Consider the following 13,100-nt stretch of genomic DNA (forward strand, 5'->3'; position numbering starts at 1 on the left):
CCACTCGCTCATTAGCATACGGTAAAAGATCTTTAGAAATACTTTTTCTAAAGATCTCTCTATATATGCTAGTGTATACACGGACGGTTAGGCAGGGATTAGCAATATGCACCCAGAGCTGCGGGTGGTTCTGGGTGCATATGTAGCACCCCTGAACACCTCAGGGTGCTACAAGGTTCTGCATCCCCACCAGGATGCAGGGCCTACCCACTTAGGGACCCAGAACCCCAGTGCCGGTAACATCAAAAACCCAGGTAATCCCAGTTTTCCCCATACAGTGGTGCCCAGCTAGAGTGGGACCATGGATGGCCGCCTAGAGGTGGAGCCACTCCAGTCCACTAGTTGACCAGGTGGGAGGGGCAGACTGTGGAGAGTAGTTGAGAACAGTGACTGTAAAAGTGGAAGTGAAGTGACTCCCTGACGTGGGTTGACGATGACCTGGTACCCAGGAGAGGTGGTTGCCGGTGGAGTACGGTGGAGTACTCCTGGAACTACGCACCGACGGGGTACAAGACCCTGGGACAGGAAAGAGCTTCAGGCCGACCTGTTAACACCTGCACAGCAAAAGGGACCATCAAGGACCTTGCTGACCCTAAAGAATCCGAAGACAAAGAGCCGAGCTGGGGACAGGACCAGAGACTCCATCACCACAGGCTTCACGCTACCGTCAGGCAGACAGAGATGGACAAACCACAAACCGGCGACCCCCAGTGTTTCATACCACGGGGACCCACTTACCAGAGACAAGTGCAGGGGCAGAAGGTACCAGAACATCAGACTGGCACTGGGACGAAGGAAACCTGGAGGCGAAACCAGCCGGCCTCGGGCAACCAGTTAACACCCGAAAAGTAGTAAACCAGTTGCACTGAATACCTGTCTACAGTCATGGCCAAAAGTTTTGAGAATGACACTAACATTATATTTTCACATGATCTGTTGCCCTCTGGTTTTTAATTGTGTTTGTCTGATGTTTACATCACATACAGAAATATAAATGCAATCATATTATGAGTACCAAAAGGTTATATTGACAGAATGAGTTAATGCAGCAAGTCAATATTTGCAGTGTTGACCCTTCTTCTTCAGGACCTCTGCAATTCTCCCTGGCATGCTCTCAATCAACTTCTGGATCAAATCCTGACTGATAGCTGTCCATTCTTGCATAAGCAATGCTTGCATTTTGCCAGAATTTGTTCGTTTTTGTTTGTCCACCCGTCTCTTGATGATTGCCACAAGTTCTCAATGGGATTAAGATCTGGGGAGTTTCCAGGCCATGGACCCAAAATCTCTATGTTTTGTTCCATGAGCCATTTAGTGATCACCTTTGCTTTATGCAAGGTGCTCCATCATGCTGGAAAAGGCATTGTTGGGCGCCAAACTGCTCTTGGACAGTTCGGAGAAGTTGCTATTGAAGGAGATTCTGGTACCATTCTTTATTCATGGCTGTGTTTTTAGGCAAGACTGTGAGTGAGCCGATTCCCTTAGCTGAGAAGCAACCCCACACATGAATTGTTTCAGGATGCTTAACAGTTGGCATGAGACAAGACTGGTGGTAGCGCTCACCTCTTCTTCTCCTAATAAGCTGTTTTCCAGATGTCCCAAACAATCGAAAAGGGGATTCATCTGAGAAAATGACTTTACCCCAGTCCTCAGCAGTCCACTCCCTGTACCTTTTGCAGAATATCAGTCGGTCCCTGATATTTTTTCTGGAGAGAAGCGGCTTCTTTGCTGCCCTCCTTGAAACCAGGCCTTGCTGAAGCAGTCTCCGCCTCACAGTGCGTGCAGAAGCACTCACACCAGCCTGCTGTCATTGCTGAGCTAGCTCGGCACTGCTGGTAGTCCGATCCCGCAGCTGAAACAGTTTTAAGATACGGTCCTGGCGTTTGCTGGTCCTTCTTGGGCGCCCTAGAGCCTTTTTGGCAACAATGGAAGCTCTCTCCTTGAAGTTCTTGATGATGCGATAGATTGTTGACTGAGGTGCAATCTTTGTAGCTGCGATACTCTTCCCTGTTAGGCCATTTTTGTGCAGAGCAATGATGGTTGCACGTGTTTCTTTAGAGATAACCATGGTTAACTGAAGAGAAACAATGATACCAAGCACCAGCCTCCTTTTAAAATGTCCAGTGGTGTCATTCCTACTTAATCATGACTGATTGATCGCCAGCCCTGTCCTCATCAACACCCACACCTGTGTTAATGGAACAATCACTAAAACAATTTTAGCTGCTCCTTTTAAGGCAGGAATGCAATGATGTTGAAATGTGTTTTGGGGGTTAAATGTATTTTGGGGGTTAAAGTTCATTTTCTTAGCCAATATTGACTTTGCAAGTAATTGCTGTTAAGCTGATCACTCTTTATGACATTCTGGAGTATATGCAAATTGCCATTAGAAAAGCTTAAGCAGTAGACTTTGTAAAAATTAATATTTGTAGCATTCTCAAAACTTTTGGCCATGACTGTAGACTCCTTCTTCCGACGCCCACTTGCTGGGGCAATACCCTACTTGCGGAGGGACTACTACACTTGCTGCAATACCATCAGCCCCAGTAGAGATACTGTGGCTCCCTACCTTTAGCCGCAACACCGCAAGTGGCATCACGAATAACTTTATTCACAAATCCCCTGTAAATATCCCCATTACAAAAAGGACCCAGGACAAAGAACCGGGTAACTGCCGTGACATTCCCAATAGAAACACTGCCCGTAACCAAGTACCCCATATCCCTGGGTGCTACACATATTGAACCTGACAGGTTCTCTTTAAACATACAAGAAGATAGAGCGCACCACTGCAATACTTAAAAATGAATAAATGTTGGGTGCTCCCCAGTGCAGTGAAATAACCAATTAAAGAAAAAAAGAGGCAAAGATACTGCACATGGAAAGAGGAGCACACCTAATCAATACAATATGTGCAAAAAAACTTTATTCAGGTTCAAAAGTACATTAAAAACAATTAAAAACACAAGCAAAAACACAAGCAAAAACACACGAGAGCAATAAACCCCATGAAAATGCACAATCAAAAATAAATACACTACATAGAAAAACACATATCAAAATCCATGTTTGTGATACAACTGTCAAAGGACAGGAAATCCACCCAACCATAGGTCAATTGTGCTGCAAGTCTGGAACACCATACAATAAATAATACAGTATATACAGTATATGAGCCGGGCTATAACAGGGTGGAAAGCCTAAATGACTTAGCAGAACAAACCACATGCAATGGTAGTACAAATCATGGTGAGATGATGTCCATGTAGGTAGGTGGAGAAAATAAATAGCTTATGTCCACATACTGCACAACATTCAAGGAAAATAGAACAGTAGTATTAGGAAATATCCAATAATCAAGCAAAGTAGCTCACATGTAATGGCAGCACACCCATATACATGCACTGCAAAGCAGGCAAGAAGGAGTAAAGCGTTAATGTTGGGGAAAAAAAACAAATAGTCTAGCAAACTAGCTCACATGTAGCAGCACGGATCATGGTTAGGTAGTTCCCATGGGGCTGAATAGCTCACCGCAAGAGTGTGCTCCTCTTTCCATGTGCAGTGTCGTCGTTATCTCTTTTTTTTCTTTAATCCAGCCTTAAACCTGTCACAAGTCTCCTAATGATAGGAGACGTTTGTGACAACAAATTGAGCCAGTCCAAGCGTCAAATTGCTTGTTACAAATACCGAGCATGGCAGTGTTCGCTCATCATTAGATACCAGATCTTTGAGGTTACAACTTCAAGCACCTCAATCGATCAGGTGACTGAAGGCGCCATGGTACTCCATTGTTAACTATGCATAACTGTGTAAATTTAGTAGTGGCTGTACCTGGTATTGCAGTTTAATCTCTGAAGGACCTTTGAATGTTGTTAATTTAGTCTGAGCACCTCATCCACTTTGTGCTGATTCTTAAACGATTTTTTTTTCCCTCCATGCCCCTTTGTTTCAAAGTTATGCCCCCCCAGAAATATAGCTGAAACTATTGCCTTAAATCAACGGGGCGAAAACCCCCCCATTATTCATAACATTGACCTTGGTGTATATTTTTTCTGTTTTTTATTTCCTTCTTGGAATAATTTCTCCTTTGCTGGTCTGTCCTGGTCCTTACTTCTTCCCCTTGTTTGTTGCTGTGTTTTGAGCTTTCCTGCCCTATCTGGGTGCCTGTAATATGTGTTACAGTTGCTCGTGTGGCCCATTTTTGATGTTGATGGGCCACTGTTATAACTTAATGGCCTTATCGTTATCGCTGGTTTTGCGATGCAAACCGCGGCCATTTTTCTGTAGTCATTTACCTGCAATTGCTATGGTTTACATGGCTAATTAATACGCCCCTCCGTGACATGCACATCGCGGCCGCGATCATGTGACCCGGAAGTGAGCTCACCGCTGCTTGCGGATGTGACGTCAGACGCCACTCTAAGCGACTGGTTCATTTAAACCTGACGGCGAGGTATGACAGATGCGCTCTGCCCAGGAATGTCCTGGTATTGATGGAAGTAAGTTTCACCCGCCGCTCTTTCCTGACCGTCCGCTTATGCTACTGACATGGACTTTGTTTGATGTGGTTTGTGTACATATTTTTCCACAGTAATTTATGCCAATCTGTGTGGGTCATTTGTGACCAGGATTTTGGAATCTTTTCCTCCCCTGATGATATAAGAAACGCGTTGGGAGAATCATGCACACCGCTGGACATGTGTTTGGAACCTGTGGGGATCCTGAGTCATTCAGATAAGGACCAGGTTATCTCGTCTTTCTTGGTTGCCGAGACTATCCAGTAATAAGTGCTCCAATTAAGCAGGGAAAGGGTTATACGGCAGATGGGGTAAGACCGTTCCTTTTCTACTATTTTGTCACCGCCATCTGCATTGTGGCAGGTGATAATGTGGTTTCATGATATTTATCATTCACTATATGATTAATTTTACTGCTGCCCATTGCGGTATGTTACAGTGTTTGTTTACATGAATGACATCATCCACTTCAGTTTTAACTCTAGATTAGCCAATTGGTCCGATACAGGATATTGAGTATATTGGCTATTTTTTAGTGGTTTGTTTGGTATTGTTGTAGGTCCTACTCGGATTGCTTAATTATTATTAAGTTTAAAGGCTATATTTTAGGCGTTGTTCATTTTTCACTTTGCTATTTGTGCATGTTTTCATTAGCCAGCATCCAATCAGAGTAAACAGAGAAATGTTGTGGTGCACGCACAGTTGGTTGAACGTTACGTTTGTGCCGTTATTACTGGGGGGCATAGCTTTGGAATGGAGGGACACAAGAAAACAGAAAATCTGTTCCAGTATCAATAGAGTAGCACCAATTGGAGGAAATACTCAGTTAAAATGGAAAAAAAATCCAGAGATAGGTCCTCTTTAAATAGGACTGTTCTGCATGGATTAAAAAGCCTTGTTATGTGTTTACCCAGGTTACAGTACATTTAGTTAAATAATTAGGATGCATTCAGTCAGCACAATAAGCATAGTTTTATTTGATCTTGTAGCACTTATATAGTAATGAGCAGTCTCTTGATACTAGCAGACAACGCATTTCGAAATATATTCATGGATTAATGAACAGCAATTCTTAGCAGATGCAATTAGAAGAAAGTGCAATCTTGGCAGTCAGTGCTTTCTAGTTGCATTTTAGTAGCCCATGCCACATTGATAAAAAAAAATCTAACATTGCCAGTCCTGATGTTACACATAAGCAGGGGTACACTGGTTTCACGTTACCCAGAAAACCTCCAACACCACTCGAGAAGCAACCACACTGCTATAGAGGTTGTCTTGGACTTTGCTATTATCTCCTACAATTAGGATAGGTACGATCGGTCAGGGGTTGATACCTGCTCAAACCCCCTCCCCCCTCACACACAAACGCACGCACGCACACACACACACACACACACACACACACACACACACACACACACACAAAACAATCAGCTGTACTATGGTGGCTAGAATTAAACAGTGTACAATGCTCAGCTTAGCACCCATTCATTTCTGGGGTGTTGTAGCTCTATACACATCCAGCCACTAGGGGACCTGCTAAAACCTCATTTGTAGTGGTTTGAGGTGTCCTACTGAGGGTTGGTTCATCAATATTAATTTCCTGATAGAGCCTTTTCAGGGTTTTAGGAAATCATGGCAGAATTTTTGCAACAATAGCACCACTCCTGTCCACGGGATGTGTTTGGTTTTACAGCTCAATTTAATTTATATAAAAGAGGCCTATCTCCAATATCTCAAAAAAAAAAATGGAAATGTGACAACTTGTTTTTAAAGTAAAGCAGCCAAGTTTTTCTAATAAAGATCACATCCATTAATCTCTAAATGTGGTCACATTGCAATTTACAAACTGTGGTCACTGTGACAGGACAAATGGCATAAATCTAACCATGCTAAATTTCTAAGTTTAGTCTTTATTTATTCAAACAATTATGATGTACTCTTTACATGGCTAGCAAAATAAAAATTGTAATTACTAAAGTTAAGTCTGTAAGGCTGAGATCACATATCCTGTTGTCATCCGGGACACTAATTTCTGCCAGAGCCGTCTTTTTAACATTGGAGTCTATGGAGGACGGATTCATTAACGGATTGCTATTTATCTTCCATTTGTACTGCATCAGGTAATAAAACAACAGATCCGTTACAAATGTAACTGTGACGCCCTGGGCAAGCCAGGAGTCACAGGTCACAACACCACCACACCCCACACCCCAGGTAGGCACATCACAGCTAAACTACAAATCCTTGTTGCCTTCCTCCAGAGGCTGATGATTCACACCAGGGGGTGGGCCAGGCGGTTGGCTCCGCCCACCAAGGAGGTCACAGCTCTGGAGGCGGGAAGAAACCAGGCAGATTAGCCCAGGCAGGGCTTGAGTTGAGTTCAGGAGATAGCTCAGGGAGGAGCAGGAGTGAGGAGCTAAAGAAGTGAAAGTAGTGAAAGTAGAAGCGAAGTGACAGTAAAGAAAGAAAGCCTGAAGGTCCAGCTTTGTGTAGGGCCAGATCAGCAAGGTCAGCGACGGCGGTGACTGTCTGGAGGGGGACCGTTTGGAAGTTCCTGGAAGGACCCCGTTGGCTGTGTGCCCGGTGGTCTGGAGCAGTGTTCCGAAGGACAGTCAGCACCAGGGCAGGGGCCTCTCGGACCCCGGCAAGGCTAGGAGTCGCCAAATTTGCCGAATCCGTCAGTGAAGGGGACGTAGATCCCCCAACAACCAAGTCCCGATTGAAGGCAACAGCCCAACCCGAATCGGAGAGACACCACCACCGCCACGGCACCAGTTTCTCAGGGCCAGCGCCTGCGGGCAAAGTGTAGGGCTCCTTCGGCCCAGATTGAAGCCGGGGAGCGGGTAACCGGAGGGAATCCACCGCTACCACAAGTCAACCATAGGTGCAAGGAAGAGGGACATCACCGTCACCTACCGGGAGTGCAGGTGCAGCCGTCTGTGGGACCGTCCTACCAGCCGTTTGGTTTACCGTAAAACTGTGTCCACGTCTCAGGCTGAGTGAGTACCACAGTGCCGCAAGGCACAACGCTGCCCCCGCGTCCCTGCGCCCACCAGGCCCCGCACCTCACAAACCTTCACCGGGCCCCGGGATCACCAACCCCTGCCCACGGAGGGGCAACACAACACCTGGCTGCTCCGCATCACCATCCCCGGGATCCCCGTATCGAGCAGCGGTGGTGAAATCACCACAACCGTGGGTGGCGTCACGGACAATAATCATCCCCACACCCAACAACTCCCTTTCACTCACGGGCGAGGAGTGCCGCTCGAGAAAACCCCCGGGATCCGGCCTACAGCTCGAGCCACCACTGAGCAGCGGCCGCCGGACCCGAGCAGAAGGGGGTGAGCGTAGTGTGCCGACACCCTCCTCCCCGCCCGCGACAACTTGGCGTCACGAACAGGATCTTACCGCTCTGCCGTCTGGTAGAGGTGCGCCTTGTTACCGCCGGAGGCATCCGGCAGAAAAATTTCAGAAGCCGCCATCTTTGGCGCGAAAAGTTCCCGCTCGAGCGTCTTCTCGAGCAGTAGAGGCGCGAAGGTCAGAACCCCGCCCCGGGAGAGGAGGGGTCGGAAAGAGCTAAGGGGGACGCGATGGCGGCTGGACGCATGTAGCTGCAGCTATAAGAAGCAGGGACGCCAGGACTCTGCAGCAATACTGGGTTCCTGGAAAGCACGACTGCCGAGATGTCCGCCCCACCTAGTTCTGCAGAGACTACCGAGCCGGTGTCTGGAACGGCAGCATGGTTGAGGGCCCGGGCGGCGGGGATCTGCCGTCGCTACCAGAGTCAGATCGGCGGGCTGATGGCGCAGTGGGCCGCGGAGGTGGAGGCCCTAGTTGCTGTAGCGCGAGTGTATGGAGTGGAGGCCGTGATGGAGGAGCTGGAGAATGACCCACGCCCCTGTGTCCCTGAGGGACCGGTCGCTGCGGCTGAGGGACCCGGTCTACCCCTGGCTCCTGTGTTACCTCCGTCCTACTCGCTCGCGCGCTGCACCGCACCTGGCCCGTCGGGTGTGCCTCCCTCTGTGACTGCAGCAGGGGCAGAAGACAGCGATCCCGGGCCTGACACTGAGCCTGTGTCGGAAGAAGAGGAGGAAGTCGTTGCCCTGCCTGGCATGGAGGCCACTTATATTCCCCGAACCGGAGGCAATGGGTATCGGGCGGCCCTTCCACGCCGTGCTTGCTATGCACTGGAGGGGCTGGTGCCCGTGTCTTTTCACCCCGAACCGGGTGAGGAGGACGAAGACACCCAGTAGGGCAGCGGATGCCCGTTGCACCGTCCCCGTTGGGACCACCATTTTGTTGTTGTTTAAAAGTTGAAAATGAAAAATGATTGATCCAAGAAGAAGTTACCTGATTGTCTGTAGTGATTGGACTGGCCGGAGCCGGCACCGTTGTCCCCGAGGGGACCGTTTAAAAGTTGCATAAGGGACTCCTTATGGACAAGCCCGTGAACTTGCAGGGCACCACAAACGTTAAGTGGCTTGTAAATATGTTGTTTACCGTTACCGTTTTCCGCAGTGCCGCCTCCGGAGAGGCAGGTTGGAGGGAGGGCCCTCAGCAGAGCAGGCTAGGGCCCAGCCACCAAAGGAACCGGTGGCTACCCTCTGGAGGGGAAGGACAGATCCCGCTCGGGTAACTTGTGCTGGACTGTGGGTCAAGGGGTGCTGCCTGGGTTTTAGGGGCAGCATCAGGGCCAGGTTGCTTGGGTGGGAGAGAGCGGAAACCGTAACCGTAAACCATTTGTAACGTTACAAGAAATGTGCCTCCCGTCTTGGGAAGAGTTATGATTAAAAATGTAAATATGTTAATTTCAAATGTTATCTTTTTCAGAAAAAAAAAATAAAACCGGTGTAGGACGGCAGCCCGCGGACGGTCTGCATTTTGCTAAGGGGGAATGTGACGCCCTGGGCAAGCCAGGGGTCACAGGTCACAACACCACCACACCCCACACCCCAGGTAGGCACATCACAGCTAAACTACAAATCCTTGTTGCCTTCCTCCAGAGGCTGATGATTCACACCAGGGGGTGGGCCAGGCGGTTGGCTCCGCCCACCAAGGAGGTCACAGCTCTGGAGGCGGGAAGAAACCAGGCAGATTAGCCCAGGCAGGGCTTGAGTTGAGTTCAGGAGATAGCTCAGGGAGGAGCAGGAGTGAGGAGCTAAAGAAGTGAAAGTAGTGAAAGTAGAAGCAAAGTGACAGTAAAGAAAGAAAGCCTGAAGGTCCAGCTTTGTGTAGGGCCAGATCAGCAAGGTCAGCGACGGCGGTGACTGTCTGGAGGGGGACCGTTTGGAAGTTCCTGGAAGGACCCCGTTGGCTGTGTGCCCGGTGGTCTGGAGCAGTGTTCCGAAGGACAGTCAGCACCAGGACAGGGGCCTCTCGGACCCCGGCAAGGCTAGGAGTCGCCAAATTTGCCGAATCCGTCAGTGAAGGGGACGTAGATCCCCCAACAACCAAGTCCCGATTGAAGGCAACAGCCCAACCCAAATCGGAGAGACACCACCACCGCCACGGCACCAGTTTCTCAGGGCCAGCGCCTGCGGGCAAAGTGTAGGGCTCCTCCGGCCCAGATTGAAGCCGGGGAGCGGGTAACCGGAGGGAATCCACCGCTACCACAAGTCAACCATAGGTGCAAGGAAGAGGGACATCACCGTCACCTACCGGGAGTGCAGGTGCAGCCGTCTGTGGGACCGTCCTACCAGCCGTTTGGTTTACCGTAAAACTGTGTCCACGTCTCAGGCTGAGTGAGTACCACAGTGCCGCAAGGCACAACGCTGCCCCCGCGTCCCTGCGCCCACCAGGCCCCGCACCTCACAAACCTTCACCGGGCCCCGGGATCACCAACCCCTGCCCACGGAGGGGCAACACAACACCTGGCTGCTCCGCATCACCATCCCCGGGATCCCCGTATCGAGCAGCGGTGGTGAAATCACCACAACCGTGGGTGGCGTCACGGACAATAATCATCCCCACACCCAACAACTCCCTTTCACTCACGGGCGAGGAGTGCCGCTCGAGAAAACCCCCGGGATCCGGCCTACAGCTCGAGCCACCACTGAGCAGCGGCCGCCGGACCCGAGCAGAAGGGGGTGAGCGTAGTGTGCCGACACCCTCCTCCCCGCCCGCTACACAAGTACAACAAGTAAATAGTAATCCGTTAACGGATCGTTCTCCATAGACTCTAATGTTTAAAAATGAATCAGGCAGACATTTGTTACTTAACAAACAAAAAAGTTGTGTTTGCAGAACTTTTTTACCAACTGATCTCTGACAGATCTGTGCTAACAAATGCCTACAGGACATGTGAACTCAGTCTAAAAGCCGCTTTACACACAACAACATCGCTAAAGAGATGTCGTTGGGGTCACGGAATTTGTGACGCACATCAGTTCTCGTTAGCGACGTCGTAGCGTGTGACACGTACGAGCGACTGCTACCGATCAAAAATACTCACCTTATCGTTGATCGTTAACACATTGTCCATTTCCCAAATATCGTTGCTGCTGCAGGTACGATGTTGTTCATCGTTCCTGCGGCAGCACACATCGCTATGTGTGACACCGCAGGAACGAGGAACCTCACCTTACCTGCGGCCGCCCGCAATGAGGAAGGAAAGAGGTGGGCGGGATGTTCGTCCCGCTCATCTCCGCCCCTCCGCTTCTATTGGGCGGCCGCTTAGTGACGTCGCTGTGACGCTGGACAAACCGCCCCCTTAGAAAGGCGGTTCGCCGGTCACAGCGACGTCGCTAGGCAGGTAAGTAGTGTGACGAGGACTAACGATGTTGTGCGCCACGGGCAACGATTTGCCCATGACGCACAACCGACGGGGGGCAGGTACGCTCGCTAGCGATATCGCTAGCGAGATCGCAGCGTGTAAAGTGGCCTTTAGGCTCCTTTCAAACTGCGTTTTGCCTTACGTTCACAGGTCCCGTCGGGGCATCTGTCCGAACCGCCCCTCCTCCACCCCGCAAAGCGTGTTTTGGATGCATGTGCACACAGGGCCATTGACTGTAATGGAGCACACTACTTTAGCGTGTGCTCTGTTTTGTACCATTTTTGCACATATATGTTTTCTGCAGACGCACACCCGGGGTGGGGGAAGGGCGGTTCGGACGGATGTCCCGACGGGACCTGTGAACGTAAGGCAAAACGCAGTCTGAAAGGAGCCTTAGCCTGGTCTAAAAGAAAATCTAAAACCTGTGAAAGCAAATAGAATAGTCATAGCTGAAAACAAGTTTCAATGGAATAAACACTCTGTTTTCACACATTATGGCTTCAGTATTTCTTTCTTTTTGCTGTGGTTTTTTAAAACAAAGACAGGAAATTCAAAAAGGAGATAAATCACATTATTTCTGCTGCAGTTTCACCAAAACTGCAGTGTTTCACAATATTTTTGATATCACAATTAGTGATGAGCGCGCACTACCATGCTTGGGTGCTCGGTACTCATAATGAGCAGTCGGGCGCTCGGACTGAGTATAATGGAAGTCAATGGAGAAATTAAGTATTTTTCCGGAAGATCTTGTGATGCTCGAGTTCTCTATTGACTTTCATTATACTCATATTGAACCCGTTTGAGCGTCCAAATGTTCGGTACGGTTCGGTTCCGAGCACCTGAGCATGGTAGTGCGCGCTCATCACTAATCAATCAAAACTGTTCATCTTTACCATTAATTTTAAATATCATATCATTAAATATCATTTATCAATAAAACGTTTTGGTAAACTTCAGCAGAAGATGCACTGCAGTCATAATATGGAAACACAGCCTCAGACTTACCTGTGTGTGCACCAAGCAGGACGTGATCGAGGTGAGATTGCTGGCTCAGCTCTTTGGTGACCGGCAAGGTGTGAACATTCCAGTCCATAGCTGCATCTCCCTGCAGTTCACTCAGTGACTGAAATAGAGAGGGCAGTGGGACAGGCAGCACCTCCAAGGAACTTCTCCGGGCTGCATGTTTACGATTTGCCTTATTTTCACTGCACAACCCTGAGAAACCGAAACATAGGGATCATTTTATGAGATGTTTTCCTATCTATATTTGTACATCTTACATAATGTGCGGATTTTTATTTCTATGATGCAAACTACTTACCCACACAGCTGCAGCACTGGTCCCATAAACTCCCAAGACACAGCATGCAATCTTGACAGCAAGGACAATCTTCTTCTTTCATGTTGCACTGACAGAGCTCCTGAGGAGAGATCATTTTAAGGGTCAAGCTGTTCTATCCGCAAAATAAGGCCGCAGGTCTCTGGGCCCACCTAACAGCCTCAAATACAGTCATATGAAAAAATTTGGGCACCCCTATTAATGTTAACCTTTTTTCTTTACAATATTTTGGGGCTTTGCAACAGCTATTTCAGTTTCATATATCTAATAACTGATGGACTGAGTAATATTTCTGGATTGAAATGAGGTTTATTGTACTAACAGAAAATGTGCAATCCGCATTTAAACAAAATTTGACCGGTGCAAAAGTATGGGCACCTCAACATAAAAGTGACATTAATATTTTGTAGATCCTCTTTTGCAAAAATAACAGCCTCTAGTCACTTCCTGTAGCTTTTAATGAGTT

At 48.5% G+C, this 13,100-nt stretch overlaps 1 protein-coding gene across 1 annotated transcript in view; it reads right to left on the bottom strand.

Moving 5' to 3' along the window:
* The window catches only part of LOC142246132 (twisted gastrulation protein homolog 1-A-like), a 38,342-nt gene that overhangs the window by 12,616 nt on the left and 12,626 nt on the right, over nt 1-13,100 (bottom strand). Inside the window, exons 3-4 of the mRNA XM_075319157.1 lie at nt 12,617-12,716; nt 12,301-12,510 (exon numbers count right to left, since the gene is read on the bottom strand). Of these exons, the coding sequence (XP_075175272.1) occupies nt 12,301-12,510; nt 12,617-12,716 (310 nt within the window). The remainder of the gene's footprint in view (nt 1-12,300; nt 12,511-12,616; nt 12,717-13,100) is intronic.

Source organism: Anomaloglossus baeobatrachus, chromosome 1 (assembly GCF_048569485.1).
Source record: "Anomaloglossus baeobatrachus isolate aAnoBae1 chromosome 1, aAnoBae1.hap1, whole genome shotgun sequence".
NCBI classification, from domain to species: domain Eukaryota; kingdom Metazoa; phylum Chordata; class Amphibia; order Anura; family Aromobatidae; genus Anomaloglossus; species Anomaloglossus baeobatrachus.